The sequence below is a fragment of the Drosophila virilis genome, chromosome 4 (genome assembly GCF_030788295.1).
Source record: "Drosophila virilis strain 15010-1051.87 chromosome 4, Dvir_AGI_RSII-ME, whole genome shotgun sequence".
NCBI lineage: Eukaryota > Metazoa > Arthropoda > Insecta > Diptera > Drosophilidae > Drosophila > Drosophila virilis.
Window position 1 is genome coordinate 7,364,402 of NC_091546.1, and position 27,930 is coordinate 7,392,331.

A 27,930-nucleotide genomic window follows, 5' to 3' on the forward strand; every position below is an offset into this window, starting at 1 on the left:
CCGACGTTAGTTTTTTTAATAGCAGTAAAGAAATTGTTGTTGTTTTCCGATAATTATTATACGTATCCACAACTTATAGCTAAATAATTCCAGTTTTTTTGTTTATTGAGCAACACCTTGTTTTCGATTTTTCAGTACTTTTCATATTAATTATGGTCAACGAAAACCCCAAGTATTCCAAACTAACGGTATTTTTCCGTTGGTTCGGACAAATTTAAGAATTTATTTTCAATTCATGAACATTTATTGGAAGTTTTATTTTAGAAAAATCTGTACAAATTGTCATTGATTTTATATTATGCAACGATTATCACAGTAAAAACTAAAGATTTTTGTATGAAATAAAATTAAACTATGCAAAAAACATTCGACTTTAACACTAGAATTTAAGCTAAGCGAACGAAATGATTAATTTTTCTTTTTCTTCTTTTCGGGTTGTCCTAAGCCCTGGGATTCCTGATACTGCCGCACAACCTGTTCCTGTACCTCGGGCAGGCAAGGTGAATAGCGTGAATACTCCATGGTGAATTCACCCTTGCCCTGCGTGCTGGAGCTGCAGAACAAATGAAGAATTCATTAGTGAGGACCATAGTAGATTATCTCAGTTACTTACCGCAGCTCGCTGGCGTAGCCAAACATGTCATTGAGGGGTACCTCAGCGTATACGGTGAACCAGCCCTCAGTGCCTTCTGTGCCTGTGATGATGCCGTGACGCTTGCTCAGATGACCCATGACAGCGCCTTGGAACTCTTCGGGCGCAGTGACCTCCACCAGCATAATGGGTTCCAGTATTTGCCAGGAGCCGTTCTGGAAGACCTCTTTGATCGCGCCATGGGCAGCCAACATGAATGCCAGCTCACTCGAGTCCACAATGTGATGGCCACCATCCTGCAGACGGAAACGCACGCCGGACAACTTGTGGCCGGACAACATGCCGCGCTCGCTCATCTCACGAAAGCCCTTCTCAACGCCGGGTACAAATTGCTTGGGCACATTGGTACCCACCGTTTCGTCCACGAATTCGAGGAGCGTATTTTGATTGGGCGGCAGTGGCTCCATGAGTCCAATAATACGCGCATATTGACCCGAACCTCCCGATTGCTTCTTGTGCAGGTAGTCAAATTCGCAAGGTCCGACAAGTGTCTCACGGAATGCCACTTTGGGCTTGCCCAGCGTCACAGGGCAGCCATATTCCCGCTCCATGCGCTGCGCATAGATCTCCAGATGCAGTTCACCCATGCCGGAGACTAGCGTTTCTTTAACATCATTGTCAAAGTAGAAATGGAACGTGGGGTCCTCCTTGGTGAAGCGGGCAATGGCCTTGGAGAAATTATCTCGATCCTTGGTGTTGTTTGGCTTTATGGCCATGGACACAACCGGTTCAGGCACAAATATTGACTCCATAGCCATATGATTCTTGGGATTGGTGGTAAAAGTGTCGCCCGATGCGCAGTCGACGCCAAACAGCGCAAAAATGTCGCCGGCATACACCTCGTTGACGTCCTCCATTTGATTGGAGTGCAGCCGGACGAGCCGGGCAATGCGCACCTTCTTGTTGGTGCGCGCATTGAATATGTTGTCGCCCTTGCGGAGCACACCCTGATAGCATCGCAAGTAGGTCAGCTGGCCGAAACGACCCGCCTCCAGCTTGAATGCCAAGCCCATGAAAGGATCCTTACCATCGCGCGCCGGATTGAGCACTACTTGCTGTTTCTCCTTGCCCTCTTGCTCGATATAAGCGAGATTTTCGACTTCTCCTGGGTTGGGCAGATAGTCAATAATCGCGTCTAGAAGCGGCTGCACGCCCTTGTTCTTCAGAGCCGTTCCCACCAGGACGGGCGTAAAAGTGCGCTTAATACAGGTGCGTCGCAGCGCCGCTTTGATGTCCGCCTCCGTGAAAGGTTTCTCCTCAAGAAACAGCTCGCCAAGAGTCTCGTCCGCATTGGACAAATGCTCGATGAGCTCCTGCCGACGCTCCTGACTCTCAACGCGCATATCCTGCGGTATCTCGTCTAGACGCAGATCCATGCCGTGCTCGCCCTCAAAGTAGATGGCACGCTCCTGCACCAGATCCACAATACCTTTGCAGTTGCTCTCTACGCCAATGGGCAGCTGTATGAAGGCCGCATTGTGATTCAACTTGGAGCGCATCTGTGACAGCACCCGATAAGGATTCGAGCCCAAGCGATCCAGTTTGTTGATGAACGCCAGACAAGGAACATTGTAACGCTTCATTTGCCGATTGACCGTTAGCGTCTGACTCTGAACACCGCCCACGGCGCATAGCACCAGGACCGCGCCGTCCAGGACGCGCAAAGCACGCTCCACCTCGACCGTGAAGTCCACGTGACCGGGCGTATCGATGATGTTGATGTTGGTGTCCTTCCACAGAGTGTAGGTGGCCGCCGATTGTATGGTTATGCCACGCTGTCGCTCAAGCTCCATGCTGTCCATCGTTGCGCCCACATTGTCCTTGCCGCGCACCTCGTGCATCTCAGCAATGCGTCCTGTGTAGAACAGAATGCGTTCTGTCAGAGTCGTCTTGCCGCTGTCTATGTGCGCCGAGATGCCAATGTTTCGGATGCGTTCGATGGGCTTGTGCTCCGCGTACTTCGCATGGGAGCTGTAGCCGCATTGCAGCTAAAAATGCGACACAAATTCAAATTACATAATGAGCCGATTGGATAAATTGGAAAACTGGTTATATATCAGTTCAATACTCACCTGACGCACAGTTTTCAATGCGCTGAGGCGCAGCGGCAGGTTGCTGTTCAGCACACGTGTTATAAGCGTCATTTTGGCTGCTTTTTAATTAATAATAATGTGAATTTTACTAAAAACACGCGCTCGGTGCCGCAACGACAAACAGCTGGTCGCGTAAAGAGTGCTGCAAAAGAGAGCTGGGAACAGTGTTGGTAAGTGATCACACTTTTATTTCTTAGAAATCGATTATGACACTGGCGCGCGCATTTGAAATACCCATTGAACGTTCTTTATTTGAGTGTTGCAAAGTGAGAATCATAATAGTGTTAGTACCTATTTAAACCGATTACTAAATAATCGGTTTTCACAGTTAGGCGCGCAATTGAATTGAATGAAAACCCCCCTTTTTGATGTTTATAATAATTTCAAAACTGCAATTGAGAGCTGTGTGGATCCAATTGAAATGCCCATTAAGACACATTTAAAACATTTATTTATAATAAATTCAGGAGCAGGTAGACTGAAGGGTTTCTGTTGTTGTACTGATATGTTAACATTGCAATAATTAAATTAAATGTTTGTGTTATGTGTGTTTGTATGTTGCAGTTTTGTGCCATGAAAATGCACACGAAATTCAATTGAGGGACGGTTACGCTAACGGTACACATATAATACCATAAATCTAGACATATAACTTTTTTATAAGTACAATAAATATTCAGATGGCGCTTGCAGCCAAATTAAATCATCGATTCAAACGGATGTTTCCGTTGATGTAAGATATCCACGCCACAATTGCTTCGTCGTATCAAGTTTTGGGTTCTGAAAAAATGAAATTCGGGTATTAATATTGGCCGAGATAATCGACTTAAGCTCTAGGTCTGCCAGTATACATACATTACAAGACAAGATTCTTTACGAGCATTCTATGAGGTAGTTAGACATCAAGACGATGCAAATGAGTTGATGTTTGATTGACTGATTGACTGATTGATAGATGCTTGATACATTTGATGGGAGAGCAAGCAGATACCAAGTTTTGATTGGTGCTATATGTATGTATATATGTACAATGTGCCACACTGAGAACTAAGCACAAAATACACTGAAACAAAACAGACTATAACTAGATTTTGGGGCGCACAAAATGAAACATACAGAGATATAATTTTTACTTTTATTCAATATTTATACGTATATTTAGATGTGTGTGTGTGTGTGTGTTTGAGTTTCAATCATAACTTAGTATACTGCATAAATTATAATACATTTGTTTACATTTGCTTTTAGTTTATTTTAAGTATATTATTATGTATGTTCTGGCTAAATGTTTCTAAGACGGCTTTTCACTAATTCCTTCCCCCATACCCCGCACCCTACAATAAGATCACAGCTTAACCAACCCATATTAATCAAAATCGCCAGATTAAAAGCAAACACATAAGAGGATCATATTTAGTAGATCGTAATAGCTTGTTGATCTGCGGAGAGTTCATGTTGAATTGACACTGGTTCGTGTATTGTAAAATTCTTTTAAAAAAGTGTATATATATATAGTTTCTTTGGAATGCATATACTACGTAATAGCTTTTGAGCCATACAATATTTTCAATTAATACTTCTAAAACTGGTACCTGAGCCCAAAATCTACGACAAACGAATGCTGTGAAATTTCTGCTTATTTTTCTCATTTTGTTTTCTTTTAGTTTACCGTCAACTATTTAGTTGGATGGTAAATGCTACGGGCACACTTAAAAATGTTTACCAAACTTTGTCATAAAAACCACTACGATTAATGTTGTGTATATATATAAGTAGTTATGATACTGGTATGTATATATTCGACATTCACACTTTGACACTCTTGTAGTCCCATACAGATACGATCTAAAGAACGTTGTGCATTTGATCTACGCATTTTGTGTTCTCTCTAACACCATTTAGCTTAGGTAGTTTGGTATTTTGGTATTTCGGTATTTTGGTATTTTGGTATTACGGTGGTGCTCCATGCACCACTTAGACGGGCGTTACGTTGGCCGGGACTTGGGCGGCGACAATGGGGCCACATTCTAGCTTGGCAGCCGCATCCTTGCAGTTGCTCGGCTGCTGTTGATTCGCTGGGAGCATTTGGGCTGGCGTCTTGTTTGGGGTTTCGTTATATTCATCAGCCTCGTGCATGGGCGATAGGCGTGGCGAAAGGGCGGCGTTTGTCGAGGAACTGAGGAGCATGGTCGAATGCAAATGAATGATATTTATATATAACATATGTGTCTCTTAAATATTGTGTAAATAGACTTAAAGTATTTTAGCTTGGCTTAAGAACCTATGCGAATCTTTGGGAGCGTGTGTCGAATGATTCTCGCCTAGCCGCATATAGTAAATACTCGTCCTGGACTCAACTACTGTTACACTTACTGATTGCCATTGATTTGACGCACTTTAACGGTCACGGGTATGATCAGCTGCTCGGAGGTGCCGTCCTTGTTGATCTGTTTCCAGACAGTCGCACGATTTACTTCCACTGGGGGCACCGGTCCCGCAGCAGTGCTGCCCATTTTGTTGCCAGATAACGGTATGTGTATGGTTGTGGCACCCGCTGTCGCGTTCGCATTCTTGGCATTGTAGGCAGCACTTCCTGTGCCGGGTGGCTGTTGATGCTGATGATGATTGTCCTTCAATATAAGACATGCATTGGCAGAGTATGTTTTTTGTTTTCGATACGAAACAGCTCATAGAGTATGTGGGAGAGAGAGACAGAGTGATAGAGTGTAGGTGGAGGTGAGGTAAAAGAGAGAGAGAGAGGAGTTTGTGTAGGTGAGAGTAAAAAATTCGCGTGCTACCGATCTAAGAGCCAATTCGATGTAGTGTTGTGTAGTGCTATAAATTTAGATGTAATTCCTTTCTTTCCATTTTCTTGTTTGCCAAATTTTTGTTTTATTTTTGTTTTTGATATTGGCCTTTAAATTTATAACAATTTCTCCAAAAATGTATTTTTCTTTGCCAATTTTGGTAGTTTTGTAATTTTTGTTATTGTTAGTTACTTGTACTATGATTTTGTTGTTGACTATAAAATTATTTAACATTTACTTTTAATACATTTACACCGTGTAAACGCGTTTGCGCAGACTACTTAAGCTAGCATCATTAACATATACAAATATTTATATATATATAGTAAAGATATAAATACAATATAGTTATAGTAGTATAATATAGTTTTATAATTGAATAATATATATGCACTAGGAAATAATAGAATTTCAGTTAGCATATAAAAATAGGGCCATGAGCTTAGGTACAGTTAGGCTTGGACTTCATAGCAATATCATAATAATTGAGCATTAAGATCGAAATGGAGAAACAGAACAGCATATTAAATAAAAGTACATAAAAGTTGTATAAGCAAAATAGATATTTTAAAAATATGTTTAACAAAATGCAAAAATTGCATGCTACAATATAACAAATTAAGGAAAAACATTTACAAATACTGTTAAAAAAAAACACAATAAAACGTTTCCACTTGTATATATACGTAAGAGCTATATAAAAACCCATGTATGTTATATATACATAGTAGGATAATGCATTTTTATAGGACAAAATGCAAAAATCTCTAAGAATAATTTCCATTAGAAGATACCAACAAATTAGAGACAAATCAAATTGATCTGTGGTGGATTGTGCAGCACTGCAAACGCAAACGAAATGGGCAGCACTTATTCAATATAGTGTTTCGTTACGTGCTGCTCGAGTGTGACCAGATTATCAGCGTGTTGTCGTTTTCAATAGTGTTTGGTGTGTGTAGTGTGTTGTTTGCTGTGTGGTGTTTCCTATTTTTTTTTTTTTTTGAGTGTTTGTGCCAAACTCGGTGCGGTGTTTACTTTTTGAGCAAACTACTTTGTGCCTCGAACTCCTTCTCATTTGCATTTGAGGTATTGCACTTGATTAGAGCGACGGCATTGTTGCCGCCGTCCAAGCCACCATCGAGGCTGCCCTTTGGTTCGCGCTTGCCGCGACCACCAAAACAGGGTAAATATTTCTGACAAAAGCCCACCTCAGCGTCCAGTTGATGCAGATCATCGGCGGCCGCACGTTTCGTCATCTCTGGCATAATATCATCAAGTATTTTCAACTCACGTCGCGTGAACACAAAGTCCAAGGACTTGCGTATGCCAATCATAACCACCAACATCAGTGGGAAGAGTATCGAGGTCTGGGAGAAGCTCTTAATCAGCCACAAGATAATCAGACAGGCCAACTGTATAATGGTAAACAGATGCACACGCTTGATGGGTACCTAAAACAGATATAGGGAGCAATGGAGAGTTGCTTAAGAGTCCTGCAGCTGATGATTTGTTGATTCCGCTTACCTGACGCAGGAACATGTAGTCCGGCTGATATTTGGCCGGCATGAACATGATTAGAATACGATCGAAGAACTGCAGACCCTTGAGCGAGGCCACGCCCATGTACAAGAAGACGCCAAAGAGCACCGGCATTGGTATGTGTCCGAGCAGCGGTGTCAACAGCACCGAACCGCCGATGGTCAGGAAGATCATGATGTGAGTCACGCGCTGCTCGCGCACTCCCAAGAACTGCGGCTTCTCGCCAGGGGCACTGCACTCCGATTCCAGTTTCAGCGAGTTGACATGATTGATGCTTAGCACAGTGGCCGCCACGAACCTGTCAGTCGACAAATACGCCGTGAGATTCGATTGATAGAGGCAGCTAAAATGACTTACCAGGGCAAACCCATTACGCTGCAGATTGCAATCAGTCCGGAGAGCACAAACAGATCCAAGTGATAGCCGCAGCCCTTCTTCAACTTGTTCTCCTTGCGATTGACAATCACGGCCGTAATTTGTTGATCCATAAAGATGAGTATGGTGCCCAGCAGTGCTGGGAATACCGCAATGATCGCCGACCACCAAGGATTCTTCTCGCTAAACGGCGGTATGAGCCAGCCGCGTGTGCTCAACGTGGGCTTCAGCTCGTGAGGCACCTCCAGTTTCTGTGTGGGAACGCCGAGTGAGTAGTCAAAGAAGGTCATGGCAAAGATGGCAATCAGAACGGAGAAATCGCTTATGTATTGTCGCACAATCGATGGGAAGAACAGCGCGTTCTTGAATTCCTTGAGAACGGTGGAGAAGATAAATGTACCGGAGCACAGAACCACGGACATAAGGAAGACGTTCTCGGTGGGTGGCCTGCCGCAATCGGTGCCACTCAGTGTGCCATTGTAGGACTGCAAAAGGAATAGACGGAAGTTATTATAGTAATATCGATGGGATTTCCAAGACTCTCACCTCACAGGAGTCCCATTTGTATTTGGCAAAGTCAAGGACGCTGGCATTACTGTGCAGCGGCGGAGTACAGATGCAATCATAGATGCCCTGATTGACCGGGAAGGTCTTGCCAATGACAAACACATTCTCGATGGCCTTGTAGACAAAGATAACCGCGATAAGGGTGGCAAAGTTCTCCTCGGTGAAGCGTGTTATATAGCAGACGAGCGCGCTGGCATCGATTGCGGTCAGGACGATACAGATGACGGCGACCCACATGCCGATCCAGAAGCGGAATGTCATATAGTCCCAACCCTGAGCCATCGAGAACTCATAGACAATCGACTCGAAGACTAGCACTGGACCGGTGGAACCTAAAATTGTTAATGGCTGACCAGAAAAGAAGCCATAACCCATGCCGCAAACAAATCCGGAGACCAGCGACTCCATTGCCGCCATATTCTTGCCCGTGGCCTCCGACAGCAGGCCACCAAACGTAATGATGGGGGACAAGCAGGCGAAATACAGGAAAATCCACGAAGCTACGCACTGCATGGACAGCGCATCACGGTAATCGCTCCAGTACCAGGGCGCCTTGCGTTTAATATCATTGATCAGACCGCCAAATAGGCGACCCGTACGCGAGAGACCCGACTCTTCGCGCAAACGTTGCTCCTCCTCCTCCTCGTCGATCTCCTCCTTGGGCAGCTCGGGCGGTCGCTTACGCACCTCCTGCGATGGTATAGCCGCCGGCGGCTCAATCCGTATGGTTGGATCCCATTCTCCGGGTGGTAATACTGTAACCGCATCCAGAAACTCATCCACGCCAGCGAGCAAGTGATCGCGCTTGCGTGCTCTATACGCAACTTCATGGAAGATCTCGTCCGACATCAGCGTGGCCATGGCACGTCCAATCTCATGGAAATTGCTCTGGCTGCCCGGCGGACCCAGTAGTATAAAAATGAATCTGTGGAATTTTCGTGCGTTAGGAAACACCTTAGTTTCGGTCTGTAATATATATGGGTCAGGGATTGGCAGAAGAAACTCGATTTCTTCCAAAATTCAATAATTCAAATATTCCTATACGAATCTCTAACGAAATTTGTCTTACAAGAAGATATCCTAAGGCTTCTTTAATATTAGGCTTGGAACCCAGTGGACTTTCATTAGTGATATTTTATTTATAAGTTTTACTTTCATTTCATTCCTAAGACCTGGAGTTGGGAACTCGATTTCTTCCCAGACAAATTCAAACTATCTCTAAAGAAATTTGTCTCACAAGAAAAGGCATCTCTTATATAAGGTTACGGGCTTGGACCTGGACGACCATCATGTATTCCAATTTACCACTTGTTCCTTTGAATTATCGTAGGATTCTTAGTTGTAGTCTCTATGTTACTCACCTGGTTGGCACTGGCACCTCGGTGAGATCGCCCATGACTGCCGCCTGGCTGAGACGTATGAAACAGGAGAGTGTGCGCTCTAGGAAGTCCACCTCGCCCACTAGAATGTTGCTTGCCTCCGCTCCTGGTGGTATTTTGCGCATAAAATGCGTATTGCCCTTGTGTTGTTGCTCGGCCAGCTCTGTGCCGCTGGTCTGTCTGGCCATCGAATGGCTGCTGGGACTCTTAATCATGTCCTCTGTTATCATGGGCAGATTTTGTGGAGGCCGCAAGTTTTTGGAATTTGATTTTTTCTCTACATTAGTCAAATTCGGTATCGCAGTGTATTGGATAGTTCGGTGTGGGTTCGGTATTTGGTATTTTTGGTATTGGTTTGCAGGCGGTGCAGGTTGTTGGTGTAGTTGTGTGATGTTTATTGGATATAGGCATTACAACAACGTCAACGTCAACGTCAACGTCAACGACAACAGCAACAGCAACATAAAATCATAAATATTTTATAGAAAGAAAAAAAATACAAAAAAGAAGTGCATAAAGCTTAGTTAAAAATTCTCATTTCAGGACAAAGAACAGAAATGATAGATCATGCTTGCAAAATACATCCTGCTGAAGACTTTGAGTGATAGGCGTGCATATATGTGTGTGTATTAGAATGTTGAAGGATTAACGTATGTGTATTTATACATCAAAGTTCTTCATATACTTAGGGCAATCGGAAATATGTAGGTTCCAATGTTTCGTCAACCAACGCGCATGCAAATTTTCTCTCTTTTAATTTTCGGCTTTTATAAAATTTTTTTTTTAAGACTACCAAACAAAGAAACTAGATTTGGGCTCGAATTTCGGCTACATTTTTTGAAGAAAAAACAAAGAAGAAGACACGCAAACGAACAGTAACGGTAACGGTAACGGTAACGGTAACTGTGACGATAACGATAACGATAACTTTTGTTTCTTGATAGTTCGGGAAGTGTTGAAGTTTGGTTCATTACCAAGCGTTCTGTTGCTGGGCTTGCCGGGCACCGTTAGAAAACGACCCATTCCCATTCCCAGTGCATTGGTACTGCCATTGGTATTGCCAGGGGGTCCAGGCTCGCTGGCGGTCAGCGATAGGGGCGTGGTAGCCATTAAAGCGTTGCCAGACTGCTCTTCCACTGTAAATTTGTGTTGTTTTTTTTTTGTAGATTAAAGTAGATAAAAAAAGGTGAAAACAAAACGAAACGAAAAAGGAAACTAAAAGGATATCTAAGAATCTCGCGTTAAGTCGATTGCATCACGTTTAAATAAGTCTTTTTATCTGGAACCCCGTTTAGTTTGTGTTTGAGTAGACAGCACAAAAAGGAGCTTACTATAGTTTTTCGGATAGATCAGAGAGGGGTTATAGCAGATAAGAGATAAAAGTAGAGTAGAGTAGAGTATCAAATAGTTTGTAAGAGTTGAGAAAAGATCAGAGTGAGTTTCAACAGAATCGTGAAAAAGCTAGAAGTAATACTTGTCAGAGAGAGAGAGAGAGACAGTTTAACTAGTTACATATCTTTGTTAAACAGAGCGTGCTATGGTAGGTACACTTTACGCAAAGAAGTAAAACCATATAAAAAGCTTTGAATTGATCTAGTTAGGCGATTACTTGGCAATTGGATCGTCGTTGGCTGCTGTAATTGTTGTCCTTGTTGGCTAGACGGGACATGCGAGGGCGAGGCGCCCGCATGGAACCAGGTGGTAACGCCAATAGCGCCCATGTCGGCTAATGTTTAACGTACGTATGAGTAATGGGAGCAAGAGCGAGAGCGAGAGCGATCGATGGTTAGAAGTTGTGTTAGCAAACACTTACATAGGACGTTGCACAACACTGCTGTGTGACTTACTTAACTAGTGTTGCGAGTGATCGATTGATGGATACGAGATGAGTTAACTGATGAAATGTACGTATGAGAGATATCGTATTCAGAGTGCATAAGCTGGCATAGATACGATCATACTGAGAAGTAGAGTTTGTATTCAGGGGCAGAGTTACGAGTCTGCAATTTATATGGTAAATGGGTGCGTGCTCTCTATACAGCTGGTGTGGAACTGGACATTTGAGTGGTGCATTTGGAAGCAACTGAAAAGTTGTTGGAGTTAGAGTGTGTCTATACCTGTGGGAACAGCGAGATAACAACCACGCTGATCCTTACTGGACACAAAGATAGACGTCACGGGTGTACGGCATCCATCCGAACCGAAACCAGGCGATGTGGCATGCAATGATTGCCCAGTTGCGTCTAAGCAACCCGATTTCAGTTACATTTTTTTTTTTTTGGTTTTATTAATTGGGCAATATTGAAGTTAATGTAGGTTTAGTAGGACAAACTCAACTCATGATGATGATGCGCAACAAACGAACGAGATGAGCTTAGAGAAACCTGATAAATGGAGTACGCGAAGGGATACTCACTTTTTGATGACGACTGATTGCGCATGTCCGCCAGGGAACGTATGATGGGCAATCGCGACTTCTTTGCATACTCGTGCTGATGGCGATGTCGGCGCAGTAGCGCATCCTTTACCTTGTCCTTGACGCTAGCGGGCAGCGTGCCGCCGCTGACCATTTGATCGCAGACGAGATCGGCAACCAGCTCCAGATTATTGGCCTCCATGTCCAGCATGACGCTGCCATTGAGGAGCAGACCACGCAGCTCAAACAGCGAGTGCAGCGAGAGCGTGGCCACATGCGGTTTGGACCAGCGATTGCCGCCCTCCTCCACATCCTCCTCGAACTTAATCCAGCGTGCCGTCTCCTTCCACTCAATCTCATCGCCCTCCTTCACCAGCATGCCCATCTCAGAGAACAGAGGATGCGACACATGCGAACCATCATCCACATCCTCGCCCAATATAAACTGTACACGTTGTGCGGGCGGCGTCACTGAGAAAGGTCGAACAGGAAAACCCGATTAGTTTGGCTAACATTTATGGCACTCAAGGAGGTCTGAGCTTAACCCGCTTAATTGGGCGCACAGCCGCTCGGGAATTGCTTTCGACCAGATGGCCACTTGGCTGTGGGTTAGTTGCGTGTTTATGAATGTGAATGTGAGGCAGGCGAAGGCTACGCCTGTCGTGATGGTCGATGTTGTTGATTATAAATGAGATTGAGCTTCGTGTTTACCAAATTAAACTACGATAGATATGTAATGAATACCAGACAGAGCAGCCTGTCGGAACTGATAAACGCTTCTACATCTTCCACAGACTAGCATGAGCCTATCCATCTTACTTAAAACTAAGTACATATTTACCTGGCATATATTTATACTCAGTGTTAATATTTGTGATCCTAGTCACTCAAAGAGAAGACATTTTTTGCTGCTCAGCTAACAATCATCTCAAAACTTTATCTCCATTCTTTTATCTTTTTCTTATTTCTGTTCAATTTTATAACTTATTTTATCATTTTATTTTACTAACAAGCGGTCAAATTAAAAAGCAAGCTGTTATCTTTTTCTTCACATACCTTTTCAACACTAGACAAATAGATAAAGTGCTGCCAACCTGAGTTGTAAGTGAGAACTATCGAAGCTTATCGATAACAATGCCTCAATGTGTGGGCAGGTCAGGCAAAAGCTTAGTTTTTATGTGACCATTAAATTTGACTTCTCTTCGAATGGTTGTCAAATTAAACTGCTCGTTAAATTAAACTGTCTGTTAGCCAAGATAATTTGGGTTTCAAAATGAGCAGTTGGCTTTAAATTGCTTTTGGGCTAAGCATTAAAATTGTCTGCTCGAAGCTCAGACCTACCATCGATTTCACATAGGAGGCACACAAGGGCTTCCAGGAGCGTTAACGAGTTTATGGATAGACAGTTGAAAATACTGCCATTCATAAACATGTCTGCGTGTCAGATCAGCTATAAATTTAAAATCAGTTCTCCACATAATTCACACCTAACTCATGCTCTTGATTTCAATCAACCATATCCATTCAGTGTGCCTGCACAAGCAGCTGTGATTTCTCAGATGACTACAATTTGCGCATCCCACTGCCAGGATCCGTACTCCCTATAATTTAGCTATAATTTAGAATGTGTCACGTTGATTGGCCGCACATGTCAGCATGTGGGCGACACCTCCCGCTCGCAATTAGATTTCTCAATACACTCGGGCATATGTCAGGGACTGCTGCTGCTGCACCCACCTGGACGCTCCACTTCCTGTTGCTTATCGCTGATGCTGTCTCTGCCAGCGCCAGCGGCGCCGCCAGCAGCAGCTGCTGCGCCTGCTGCTGCACCTGTGCCGCCGCTGTGGTGATGCTTGCGGCGCCGCTGCGAATGCCGTCGTCCTCCCGGCACGTGCACGCCCACATAAACGGTGTGTGCGCGGTGTCCTGCATGCGTGGATACAAATTGAATGCGTCGCTTAATTGATTACAACAACAAAATAAACATGCATCGTTTCAAATCTATTGGCAAAGTCAAACAATTTCTATACCCCTTCGCAGAATGTGAGGAGTATATGCGGTTTGTGCAAGGCTCGTCTTGTGGTCCAGGCTGGATCTTGGAACATGCACTAGAGTATATCCTAGTCAAATGAGCCCTTTAAAAGATATCGAAGATATATCTCTATATCTCCAGTTTGTGTCTGCGACAAATCTGTCCATTGGGAATGTTTAAACCTGCATTTTGTGACTGGCCTGTGAACGAGTATATAAAGCAGTCGGTTGCACCCGATTGCAAAGTTCTTAATTGTCTTTTTTAATGCTCGCGTGGCATACAATCAAAGTCTGTTTTAATGATTGATAAGAACCGAGTACACGTTGAAAATTTATGCCGTTTGGCTGCGGTCGTTCGTCCAGACGCTTCAATCAAGTCAAGTTGGGCATTGCGCATACGCCGCATTGACTCATCCCCTGTCTCTAGAGGGGAAGCGTTTTTTTTTACTGCGCCTAATTGCTGTTTAATACGCGCACTTTCAGCGTCTAAATTTATGTACATTACTTATTTCCAGATCTCAATAATACGTGCTAGTAATTTTCCAAGTCCTATGACAATTTTCGTTACGACTTCGTCAAACGCAGAGTCTGTCGCTCGACCAATTGTGAGATCATCTGCTTAGCTGTATCTCACTTTTGATCATAATTTAAATTAATTATAAGCAACCATTTTTGAAGCCCAAAGATATAGATGTACACACATATGTGTATCGAGTTCTTGTGGGCGTTTTTGCATGCTGCCGTTAATGCATTTAATTTGTTTGCGGATACAGTAGACATTGCTTACAGGAAACGCTGGGCAAACTGATTAGATTGGCTGATATGCCTTATGGGAGGGTATCAAAAGTGGTTTCAACTGGAATATTGTGGAAAGTGTGGGAAGACATGATGAAAAATGGGAATGGAAATGTGTCGACGATGAGTTGTGGATTTGTGTAGGATAATCAACTTAATATAAATAAATATTAATAAATATAGATATAAATACTGGACTGTGAAAGGATATGGTTGGATTGGTTAACAGAGATGTGTGTGAGCTTTATAACTAATTGCAAAAAATAAAATATTAATTTAAAAAAAAATAGGGAACAAAATTGAAAATTATAAAAAATTACAAAAGAGACTTTAGAGAAAATCAATTAAAAGGCAAAAAGCTTAAAAATTGTAAATAATAAATTCCCATAATATGGCAACAATTTTTTAAAATTCGTTTAACGCTATTTCAGCTTAAGTTCATTGAAGCGCGTAAATTATTCAAAATTACTTGAGCTCATTTGTTTCAAACACGTTTCAAATGGAATAGTTTACGCTCCGAAGCATTCAGTTATCTCTAATTGTCCCATTAGTATTTTAACACTTGGGCAAATAAAAAATTTGCATTCGAAAAACAATTATTAAATTGTTTACATAAATTAGAATAATCTGTTCGCAGAGTACACAGTCAGATTTTCAACTGGAGCAAATAACTCAAGCAGTTATTAACGTGCAATAAATTAGAGTTTGATTTAAGAGAAAATATTAGGCATTGTGCTTGGGAATTTGGACATTCATCATATTGCAATTTGACTGCATTGCATTGCACTTTGCGATGTTAGTTTTGCAATTAACACAACACAAATCTGTTGCCTGTCATGTCGTAACGACAATTGTTCCAAGTCCAATCCACCCACAATCGGCGTGCTCCTGCCGCTTGGAGATTGTCGAGCTTTGTAAATTTATTTGCCTAAAACGTGTGACTCGATTTCGTAATACGAGTTTGTTCTCAGCCTGGGGCTTGGGCAAAATGCGCGGGCGTGTCTCGAAACGCTAAGCGTGCAAACCTTGCATAAAGAATCAGCCAACAGCGCGTCAGGTTGGCTGAATTCCAATGCATTGCGTATACGCGGCGTTGTGCACTTGAGTATTTGATTTGTTTACTCACCCTCGAAATCGTTTTCTGTAAATTGTTGGGTAAAGTCCTCGCCGCCGGTGCGCGGATCCTTGGGCGCCTCATCGTCACCACTCGAGGAGTTCATGTTCCAGGGCCTGAAAGAGTCACAACAACAACTTGAGAAATAATAGTTGAAAAAATTGCATCTTATCGAACTGTTCGCACTCTAACTTAATCGATCAGAAGCAAATACAAGACGAAAACAAACTCGTTAAACAACAACTCGAACTGCATTTGCAATCACTTAATCAAAATTCAGCGCCACAAACCTGGCCGCCGACTTGAAAAAATACCTCGAAAAGAATTTATAAAATCTACAAAAAAATTAAAACAAACTTTAGTCGAGTCATTCAATTGAGTCGAAAGCACTTTGTGTTTGCACATTAGATCACTTTGACAGTGACTGTCACCGGCACAGTTACCGTCAATTGTAAATGACAAGATGAGTCGATTTGAAAAGTGCCTTCTGTGAGTTTTGCTTGTGCAGTGTTTACTGTCATTACGAACTATTGTTTATAATTTTTGCTCAATTTCACACGCGACACAATTTATAAGCTATGCATCAAAAATTGTTGCGCCTATTAAGCTCAGGTTGTACCATAGATTTGTTGTTCATATTTTTTAAAAATTTTATGCATTCCATAAGTACACTGGAACATGTGCATTAGTGCATTCTATACTAAACAGGGTATATCATGATTTTCTCTTTGGGTAATATAATCTAGATCTTAAGTCGTTATCTGTTTATCTGCCTCTTTAATAGTAGCTTTAAAATAGGTCCATTTCCTATTCTAGGCATTCCGAATATACTTTAATGTCAAAAAAAAAAAAATACACTTCAACTCAAGTTAAACTCTAAGAACTTTTATCTTAATTTAAGCCAGTTGAAGACAACACTTAAAGAAAAGCAAGCACTGTTTGAAAAGTTTTTGTTTTTGCAGACTTGTTAATTAAATTCACTAGAATTAAGCTGAAATTTTGTTTTTATATAATTTGTGTACAAATTTAGCTCGAATATGAAGTTGACACAAGAGCGTTAATTGAAAATTTATTTTTAGATCAACATTTTTTAGCACTTCCTTCATATGACAATTTTAAGTTTTTGTTCAAGTTTTCTTCAGGCTTTTCTTAGTTCCAGCTGTTGACAACTCAATCGGATATATAAAGGGTATTTAAAAATCGCTATGAATTATTTTGTACTTAATTTATTCGTAGTCTCGTGCTTCACTTTAAAAAGTGTTAAGTAAATATTGCATTTATCTAATATGCTATTGACGTGCCTTACTGAATTTCAAATTTGGTTTACAATAATGCCAATCAAATGTATTCAAGTAGTTGAGAAAACAAAGTCAGCACCTCTAAAACTATAAATAACGCAATCTCGAGTTATTCAACAGAGCAGAAATTAAATTTGCACTAGTGCAAAGTTCAAGAGGGTATTAAGAATTGAATACTTATATTATTTTTTCGCATTCAACAATATTTCAAAATTTCATCAATATGTATTGGGAAATACTCTGAGAATTAATTGGGAATAAAATGATTAGAATATATCCACAAAGGCAAGGGGCCAAAATATAAAATATAATATATACAATAAAAAAAAGTATACATATAAGCTTAGTACGCGATTATTCAAACTCTTGAATGTAATTCAATGTGGACATATTTTGATATAGAAAAGTTGACATTTTAATATACATGAGTTTATATTAGACCCTTTTTTAGGCGCGTGTGCTATGCATATAGACTTTTTCATCACGAACTTATGTATAGTCTGTAAATGTTTATAATTATAAAGTCTAACATCTAGAGTCAACGACAGCGCTATCAACAATCAAAAGAGCTTATCTATAAATATATATGTATATATATCAATATAAGTATATACATGTGTCTATATATATACTTTACATATAAGCTTGTCCAACTGATAGACAGACCCTCCAAGCTGTCTGCCAGTATAAACTGGGTCGATCTCAGGCGTACAAACTGTTAACATTAAACCACTTTACAGTTTCCCAAGGCAAATCCATATCAATACCAAGTGAGTCACGTAGCGCCGGATTGAAAAAAAAAAAATCAGAAAAAAACTGACAGACATGCATATATTAAAGCCTTTGATAAGTATGCTCAGACAAGTGTTTGAATAAACTTTATGGAAAGACCGTTAAACAAAGAGATAATTACTATATGATTTGGGATTTAATTAACTGCATATATAGAACAATAAGAAAATATTTTTCCATTGTCCTAGGTTCTTTTTAATGATCTTTGTTTATCGTTTTATGAATTGTGTATATCACAGTAGGCTATATATATTCTTTATTTGTTTTTCTCTTGCATTCCGACAGGGTTTCGAAATATTCCGCCCGCAAGCGTGGAAAAAAGTGAAAAACTTGACTTTCTTGTCATAAATATGGTTTTCGAATATTCCGCGCGCAAGCGTGGAAAAATCGCGGAAGACGTTTGTGTAAAACTTTCTTTTTTTTATATATAATGTTAAATATTGACTCAAAACAAAACTTTTATTGTTTCGAAATATATATATATATATAGCCAGCGCTGTCATATGACGACAAGGGTATTTAGTCTCCGGAGTGCCGACAGTTTTTGTTTTTTTCTTTTTTCTGATAAGCAAGTCAATTAGCCAATGGAATACTTTGAGTGACTTATTAAATACTGATTTTCTTTAATCTCAAGAACTTTTGACTTCAAGGCGTTACAGAATAGAATATAATTGGAAATTATCAATCTTATTTTTTGCTAAATAGCACTGGGAATATAATGTATCCTAGATATTCGAACCCGGATGTCCGTTCAGTAATTTTTCATAAAGTGATTTGGGAACTTGTTTCACTTTTTACTTACGTTTCTTCTTCATTATTGTGAGCCATAATTTTTGGCTCGAATCTGGCTTAAAACACTTGCAACGATCTGGCGAATCGTTGTTCGAATTGCGCGTTCAATTTGTTTATCACTTGCCGATTATCGGTTCAGCCAGATGCGAACTATGCGTATGAACTAGGCGAAGATAGGCACAAAAGCGTGAGTTAGCGCTGGGGTTCAAAGTTTTGTGTCTGTTTTATTCCGATCTGTTCTGTTGGGCTGTTTATCACGCGGTTCTAGCGACTCGCTTCGAGCCCGGGCGATTGCAGACTAACTGCTAACTGGCCGATCTTCAAAGCGAAGCAGCGTCGGCGCTTAACCCGCTGCTAGGCCTGACGCTGCTGCCGCTGCCGCTGCCGCCGCCAATGCTGCTGCTGCTGCGATTAGCGCCGGCAGCGACTCTAGCAGCGCACAGTGGTTCGTTGCATAGACAGACAACAACGAATTAATCTGTCGACATTTACAATATAATTTTTCGTTTAATATGCTAAAATTTAATTTGTTTTTTTTTTTCATTACCTACCATTTCTCATTATAGATTCACCATTTAAAAATACGAATTGAATAGCTACTTATTTTTCTAACATTAAAAGGGAATTTTTGTAATATTTTTAAAAACCATTTCTGTTGCACTTGTAATAAACGCAACTTAATTAATATATTTTTGAATAATTTTATTTGTAAATGTAATAAACTCAAATCCAATTTACAAGTCAAGTGGTAACACTACTAATTTCTCACTACATCATTTTCAACCAATGCTCATGGCAACCGTGTCACAGTGCAATGGAAAGTGACAACGTGAGCGCGTTGGCGAGAGGAACAGCAAACTTATAACATGCTTGTACACAAATCCCAGAGGCTTCTTACAAAATATGTTTTTAAACGTTGTTTTACATTGTTGACCTTATCGATGATATTCGCCGTTTGTGTTCTTATCGCCGGAGTCCGTTCTACCGCCGGCTCAAGGCTCGCTTATCAGTTGCTTTTCTTTACAAGTTGTTTACCTAAATTGCAATTAGTTATATTCTGTATTGTTGTTGTTTTACGTTTTTATGACAATATTTGCTAAGGTGTTCAACATTTTGTTGTTGTTGCTGTGATTGCATTCAATATGAATGAACAGAGACAGAACTGGTAACAGCTGCCCCATACCAAAATTCGTAGGGGAGACTTGGGGCATATTAACTATTTGCTTTGGGCTTGAGGATTCATTCGAAAACAATTTTCAATGACTAAATTATTTTATGTATTCGTTTTTAATTATGGCGCCTAGTAAATATATTTAGTTTATGGTTTCCACATGTTGTGTGAAAAGTTAAATGTCTATAAAGAGAACACTTCAAATTGAATAGTTTATAATAATATTAATAATAATTTGTTTATCGTTTGAAGTCAAAGGCCTTTTGGAATTTTTTAGCATTTCCATTCATTGCTTGTTTATTGATGCATATGTATTATTATTTTTTATGCCACTTTACATAACCAAGTCAATGGATAATTAAAGCTGCTTTGTTTTGCTTGGTTTTGAGCGATTTGTTTACAACAATAAATAATTTTGTCAAGGTGGCCTTTTAATATAATTTAAGGGCAAATATTCCAAGCTGGTTTAATTTAGAAAAGGTTTCCAGAATACGGTTTAAGCTTATTTCAATCTATGAAATGGGCACAAATTAAACACAATTTAAATTATTTGACATTTTTTGAGTTTTTAATTTGATACATACATATATTTAGGTTAGACGTTTCTCATTACAAGAGATTTGTATTTTAGTTGGGTCAAAACAAAATGTTTCCTTATAACTTATTGAAAAACGAGTAATTTGTTAAATTGAAAAATGTTTAAGTTTGACTGAAATTATTTTTGTGTGGCTTCATAAAATGATGATATATATTATTTTATAAATATTAGCATTATTGTTATTAATTATTATTATTGATACATTTACCAATATTATTATTGTAATAATTATAATTGTTATTATTATCATTATTTTGATTCGTATTATTATTATTCTGGATAAGATATTTAATTTTTTTTCAATTTTCTTTTAAATTTTAAACATTTTGATATCAAACTTTCTAATAGTCTTGGCGTCTTGTAGGTTTATTTAAAAATGCATAAGAAATTTAAATATGTGTTTAAATTTGATAGTCTTATCTGATTTTACAGCTCTGCGTGGAATGTGGGCTACCTTTTTTAAATAATTCCACGCCGAACTGATATCTATGAAACATTTTGCTTATCACTTGGACAGGGGACACACAAAAATCAAGAAAAACATATAACTACTGTATATAATTGAGAACGCATTGTGCTCTGCGGTTTTGAATGTGTTTCTCTTTTTGTCGCGGGGCAACACCTTCCGCCTATGCATAATATCAGCTACTAACTGAATGGCCCCGAGTCGTCTCTCTGTATATGCATATATGTATGTAACATACATCGATATGTATATGTGTGTATTGTTACACTAATGAGTATTACCGCTAAGAATCGGAAAACAGCTGTTTGCCGTGGCTAAATCGGAAGAAAACTGAACACAAATAACGAATACTGAATACTGAAGGAAAAACAAATATGTGCGGTGTGTTGTGTTGATTTTATAATGCCTGAGACTAGTACGAGTATATATATTTAAATTAAATTTGCAACGAGCTGCCGGTGCTGGATGCGTAATGACGCCAACAGCGACGCCGGCTGCGACGCCAACAGCGACGCCGACTGCAAGGCAGCATTTGACCGGCTTTAACTGGAAAGCGGCAACCGCATCAAGTTTTGCCAACTTACCAAATAGCTTAGCTTATATCTTGATACAGACTCAAAACTAACTGAGAAATTGACTAGCTGACTGATTGACTAACTGACTGATTGACAGACTGCCAGAAAGTCGGTCTAATTGAATTTTGTTTATTTTTTTTTTTTTAATTACGTAGTATGAGATGCGGGGAACTTCGTAACTCTCTTAGCTGGGATATTCAACAGACATTTTGGATTGTTTGTTTGTTTGCTTTGTTAGGACGAAACGTTGATTTCCGCTGAACGCCAGATTTGTCATTGATCTGGTATATCAGGTCATAAGCAATATATTTTTTTATTATTTAATAAATTCAATCTAATTATCGCCAATTAACACCTGACATAAAATATTGATAAACTAATGTTTATTCCGTCATAGTCAACGAGAATTATAAAACGTGTGGCATTTTGCAGCTATGTATAAACGAATACTTCAAAGATAACTTAGCCCATCTGTAATATTATTGCCAATATTGCTAAGCTAAGCCGCATTGACGTCAGAGCATGTTGATCTTATCGTTAAGCACTTGAAGTGCCATTGTGGAGAAATGTGTCATAAACAAGATCATTTCTATTTGACAAAACCGCCCAAACTGCTGCTATTTTCAGTTCGAAATTTTCTTAGCCTTGGCTTATCGACAACCTCTTCAGATCGTGTACTTGGTAACTAAATTGTTTAATAAACGTGCACACAGATACCAATCGACACCCTGACGGGCGCGTCATTGGGCTGGCCACTTGAAGAGTCACTCGATAAGGCTGCAGTCTCAGCCAATTGGCTTGCTTATCATAATAAGCCCATATATTCCTTTTACTTCTTCTAACAACTCTTTTATTATATGATTTTCTGATTTTTGACGCATTTCATAAATTCGGCAACGATTTTTCAAGAGCTCTAATGAGTTTTTAAATGCTAACAATGTAGATATGGTGCGATTATGAACGTACAAATTTTTGGCTTTTTGTATACGTTAGTTTATGGCACTTGCTTTGCAATTTGTTTATACTCAAGTGTCAACAAATGTTGGCACATTTTATGATAGTCAACAATTCTGATAAAAATGTAATTGCTCAATTAATGCCACAATTAGTGAAACGCTCAAATATCAACAAAAATGTGATACGCTGAAAATAAAAGCGAAAGAGATGACAATATAATAGAGTAAATGTAGATAGATAATATTACACTAATATTGCTATTTGTTCAGCGGAAAAGCTTTGATATATATATATATATCAGACAGACTAGTTTGGAAAGAAGAAAATATATATATAGCGATTACCTTTTATAGAAGTTCTGACTGGCTTGGCTGACCTTGACTTTGACACAACACATCCGAAACACGAAAATGCATATAAACTTATAAATTACAGCAGCTGCCTTGAATAACAATAACATAGCTGAGCTGATTAGCATTACATTCTTAATTTGACTAATGCCTTGGATAGTCTATACTCTACATAAATCACATTATCGCTTATTAAATATATGCTGTCAACTCTTGCTTTAGCCCATATAGAGGTTAACCCTAGTCATTGGCTCGAATTTAATTGATGTTTTATATTCAACAACAATATAAACACACAGTTTAAGCTCAATTTATTGACCCAACCCCCTACTTATGGCTTAGCTGTTTAGTTGGGCTAAAACCCGTTGCCAACTATGTATACAAAATGTATTTCAATTACAGCATGGTTGTAAAATTTTGCAATTAAAATTGTATTTTTTTTCACAAAATCTTTAAGCCCTAGGATTCATAGATATTAAGCTCTTAATCCAATTACCAACTTCTGGAAAAATCTTCACGATTAAATTACATTTTCTTCCTAATTGACAGAGTCAGAAAAAAACAATTACGTATTAGCACAAAGCAAATTTTCGTTGGGCATCAAAAGTATTTTTAAAGGGAATTTTTTAATGAAATTATTAAATTTGTAATTTAATAATTATATGTATTTGAAGAAACGCTCATAAATTGTTTTGAAATTCTTAAGTTCCGGATATTATATTTATGTAAGTTTGCTTAGATAAAAATATGCTGAAATTATAATCTCAACCTGAAATTCAAGTCAAAATTCAAAGTTCTTCAAATTAACAGAGTTTTATATTTCTTTTCTATATTTTGTAAGAATTGCATGGAAAGCGACATCTGATGTCTTAGCTTAATTAATGTATTCAACTTATGAATAAGTCCAACTCGCGAGATGTTGTCAAGGCCCTCTGACGTTATAAATCGCATACAGCTCAGGGTCGTCAGCTGGCAATTTGGCTTTTTTATTGCTAATGCTACCAGTTATACAAATGGGCGACCCCACCCTTAACACCATTAAAGCCACCATATAATGTCATGCCAAAATATTGTGTGTATATCCTTTAGTTTGGCTGATGTCATTGTTGGCGTCTGCTGCCATTTTTATTGTCTTTGTGGGACGCCATTTAACGCGTTGAATTTCAAGCGTCAGCTGCAAGGACAACCAAAGCCCTGCATATGACAAGTATTCACCACAAAAAACAAAAAACACAAAAAAACAATAAAACAATAAGAGCGCCAAATGAATTGGAATAGTTTCTTGTCTCATGGTTAAATTTCTCATGATTATCGCAGGCAAACAACAAATTTCGCAGATTAGCTGAGAAAACGATTTGCACCTAACGAGTTATTACTTAGTTTTTTTTTTCTCAGTCTATTTGCAATTAACAGAGCGACAATTAAGTTGTGCTGATTGAAAAAATGAATATGTTTATGTTTAATAAATATTTGCCACTTTTGATGCCGTTGAAGTGCAGTAAAAAGAGCTTAAGGCAATATGCATTTTACAATTTACATTACGGATATGACATACATAAGCGCTGGGAGGCAAGTTGGCGTGGCCCAGCCCAGCTAAATGGGATCAATGTCCCCGCACAGGAGAACGCGGCAAGCAAAACAGAAATGACAACTGGGCTAGGCAGGTGGCAGCTGCACAGGGCAGATATATATATAGAGAGAGAGAGAGAGAGACAAGAGAAATTGAAAGAGAGAGAGAGAGAGGGTGAGAGAGCGCAGTTGCAAGAACTGTCTGTTTGCTTATCGAATGCTTCCTGCCACGAACTGTGCGCACCTTGTGATAAGAACAACAATAGCGTGCGCCCAGGCAGCCAGACAATAGACCATCTGCACTTGCCATGTTATTGACCCAGTGCAGACGCCAACACACGCACACTCACACACACACAGACACACACGCACACACTTGAGAATCTGTGCAAACAAAACGGAAAGTAAGCTACAGTCGTACGCCAGAAATGCGACAGTTTTTCTATTGTCTACCAACATTTTCTTGGACATTTTCCCGAGCCGAAATCCGACACAAAACACTTGACGTTGTCAAATACAACTAAAGCCTTTCAATTTTGATATACTTGCATTTGTTTGCGGTTTCAATTAAACGCTATCGAATTGAATTTATGGTCTAATCGCATTTTAATGACAACATTTTCGTGCCTGTCCATAAATTGTTGGGCTCTATTTAAAGTAGACGTACTTATTATAGCGTCCACAATGTTTACGGGATTTATATATACTTCTATATGTATGCAGCTCGGCTCGGTTCTAGTTGAGCTGTGCGTGTCGCGGAAGTTTCCATTGTCACTTAATTGGGGGCATAACACAACACATCTATATCTATCTGTAAGTAATGCCCCCACAATTTGCGTACTATGGAAAAGCTATTGTGTTTGCATTTCTTGGATTTGCCCCCAGTGCGTGCTTTTTTTTATTTTTTTTTATTTTTTCTGTTTTGTTTTTGTAAATATATATTGTGGGCTAGACTGGGGGGTCGCCCTTTCGGAAGAGTGTGTCTTTGTTAATTATAGCTTAGTTAAAAAAAATAAAATAAAATACAACTGGAAAAGCCAAAAATAGCAGGACCGCCTAGCTACTGTTGGAACATGATGTTTCTATTGAATTTAAATTTATTTATTAATCTTTTATTTTTGGCTTTAACTGGACATATATACTGCATAAATTGCTTGCATCTGTTTAAAATTAAGTAATCCCACAACATACTTTGTTCTATCTTTCGATCTATCAAGTTTGTTGACTCTAGCTCCGACTCGAATATACCTAATCTTTTAACCTCTGCATCTGGAGAGATGCTCTTTCGATGTTTTACAACACTGTTTGCAGCTATTGCAATACTTGCAACTCACTTAAACGAACGGTCTTTTTGTAATCCCAGAAAAGTCATAAGTCACAAGTAAAACAAAAGGAACGAATTTGCCTATTAATATTTTATCGTTAAGCTAATTGAAATGCAGTGCGGGTCTCTATAAAAGCTCAAACAAAAATTAAAAATGCCTTACAAACTGTTTTTTTTTATTTTCACAAAAACGGTTAAAAGTAATGTTGCCTAATGGGCTATCCCCTAGTTGGTATATTGCATGGTAAACAAAATATGATGCTTTAAAAGTGTGAAGATGGTCTAAGGTCTCGATAATATATTGCAACTCTCTTGAATGAGTTCACTGTTCGAATAGAAAAGCGGGGACCTTTGTGGCTGAGCAGGTTTGGTCCAATACCCATGCTTGATGTCAGTGATCTACAGACAATTCAGGATATATGCATAAGGCGGATATCGCATACAGCGTAATGGAACAGATTGTTGGAAAAGAAGTAGTTGTTATCAAAGGTAAGAAATTATACTCTAATATAATTTATAATTACAGTGAAATCTAAACAATTACAATTGAATTTATTCTAGATCAATCTGGTCTTTGGAAACAATGTTTTACTCAGTTTTTTGCCCGTCGTCAACAATGAGATGGCCCTTTTACTTCAGGAATTGGTTGTGTTTGTAGGCAAGGAAGCACAGGGCGTATACTCAATATTGAAAAACTTTACATTGAAAATTGCAACAAGTAAGTAGGAAGTTTGAACTTTTCGAAATCGAAATAAACTAATTGTATACATTTAATTGTCTACAGAAACTACAATGGGCAGTGATATTAAGCAGGGCGAATGTTATTCGAGTAATTCCATAATGACAAGCGATAAAACAACAACACACAATTCCAACTCCATTTTATAATAGCCTTTTTGCAGCTGAAGCTGGGCTGACCATATCACAATGGCTCTATAACAGGTAAATGAGCTATTTCTATGGCTTTGTGAATATTGTAAAAGAAGAAAACATTATTAAATATTTTTGATTATTTTAATGAACATATTTCCTTTTTAGCTAGTTGCCGGAAAGCTGAATACAGATGGATATCTGACAAGAACAACAATATAGCAGCTGGTTCTGCTGCTGCTGATTTCCCGCTGGTGGTAACTTTGAAGTTTTCTATGAAGCTCTATCGAAACTGAAGTACTTGGACATGGTGGAAAATTGTAGGGGTCAAAATTTGCAGGACAACGCCTATATACATTTCTCAAAGGGCAAGCGCAACTGCATAGGTATGCAATATAATCTAAACAAATTGATAAATATTAAGATTACACATTATCTGATGATAGTAATATCTGTTTTCTCTATTTTAGGTTGGAAATATGGTTTAATGTCCCTTAAAAACGCGCTTATCAAACTATTGAGAAATTATGGATTCAGCACCAGTTGTCGAGCCCAGGATTTGATTCTCGAACATAATATGACACTCAAGTTTCAGGATGCTCCCTTTTTGGAACTCGATCGAAGGCCTTGAACTTTGAGTAAAGCTAAGTAAAATTTTTAATATTTATTCGATTAAGATGTTAACTTGCTTTCACGATAATCGAAATTTAAATCGATCTTTAATAGCTATAAAGATGACAGCAAGCAAATACACTTGCGTTAGAGAGTTCTTATATCTTACGCTGGCCATAATCGCGTTAGATATTTAGCTAAACTGATTGTATATTGGTTGGTTACCTGCTGCTGTCGGTTGTTATCACATTTGGCAACCTGCCATTTCCATGAATATGTTTGAGTTGAGCTTTTTGTGTTTGGGCCTGTTGCGGCATGCTGGCATCCACTTTGTCTCTAATAGCACACCTGACCAAAAAATTTTCCAAATTTCCCAATGTCGTTGTTTGTTTTGATGCCATCCACACAGAGACAAAGAGACGACGTCGGGTTATTGACTCGCCCGACAGCGACAGCGACGTCGACTGCGACTATGCCGCAGACACAAAGGACACACAACAGCAGCAACTGGACGGAGGCAAAGGAGTTGCCCCGTTTGTCAATGCCTCTTCCACAGAGCTCGCGTGCGAGGCGCAACCTACTGATGGTCAGCTTTGCTCGCAAATCAATCACTTTGGCAGCACTTGCCTTGATAGGCAGTTAATGGTTAATTGTTATTGGCTGGGCATCACTTTGAGCACTTTCCGTTTAACGGTAACTGCAGCCGTATCCGCATCGCATTGAGTCGCGCGCCAGACTAATCCGGCCGGGTTTGCCGTAACGAAGTTTTCAACTCGCCGCAGTCGCTG

At 39.5% G+C, this 27,930-nt stretch overlaps 2 protein-coding genes across 15 annotated transcripts; both read right to left on the bottom strand.

Moving 5' to 3' along the window:
* Positions 1-232: 232 nt before the first annotated feature.
* mEFG1 (mitochondrial translation elongation factor G 1) lies at positions 233-2,886 on the bottom strand. The gene is made up of 3 exons (XM_002052544.4): positions 2,725-2,886; positions 614-2,640; positions 233-553 (listed from the first exon to the last, which is right to left on the bottom strand). The coding sequence occupies exons 1-3, from the start codon at positions 2,794-2,796 to the stop codon at positions 409-411; spliced, it is 2,244 nt and encodes a 747-aa protein (XP_002052580.1). The 5' UTR covers positions 2,797-2,886; the 3' UTR covers positions 233-408.
* A 307-nt stretch (positions 2,887-3,193) lies between these two features.
* Ndae1 (Na[+]-driven anion exchanger 1) lies at positions 3,194-27,878 on the bottom strand. 14 transcript variants are annotated; one of them, XM_032438321.2, is made up of 13 exons: positions 27,368-27,878; positions 15,781-15,884; positions 13,566-13,754; positions 11,829-12,299; positions 11,022-11,138; positions 10,387-10,548; positions 9,395-9,632; positions 8,013-8,958; positions 7,449-7,951; positions 7,077-7,389; positions 6,761-7,003; positions 5,119-5,375; positions 3,867-4,921 (listed from the first exon to the last, which is right to left on the bottom strand). In XM_032438321.2, exons 1-13 carry the CDS (start codon positions 27,541-27,543, stop codon positions 4,720-4,722), a joined length of 3,921 nt encoding a protein of 1,306 aa, XP_032294212.1. In that variant the 5' UTR covers positions 27,544-27,878; the 3' UTR covers positions 3,867-4,719. The 14 variants fall into 14 exon arrangements, with proteins under 14 accessions (XP_015028482.1, XP_070065449.1, XP_032294212.1 ...); XM_070209347.1 differs by lacking the exon at positions 27,368-27,878 and adding an exon at positions 18,661-18,951 and having other exon boundaries at positions 9,395-9,689; XM_070209346.1 differs by lacking the exon at positions 11,022-11,138 and having other exon boundaries at positions 9,395-9,689.
* Between the last annotated feature and the right edge of the window lie 52 nt (positions 27,879-27,930).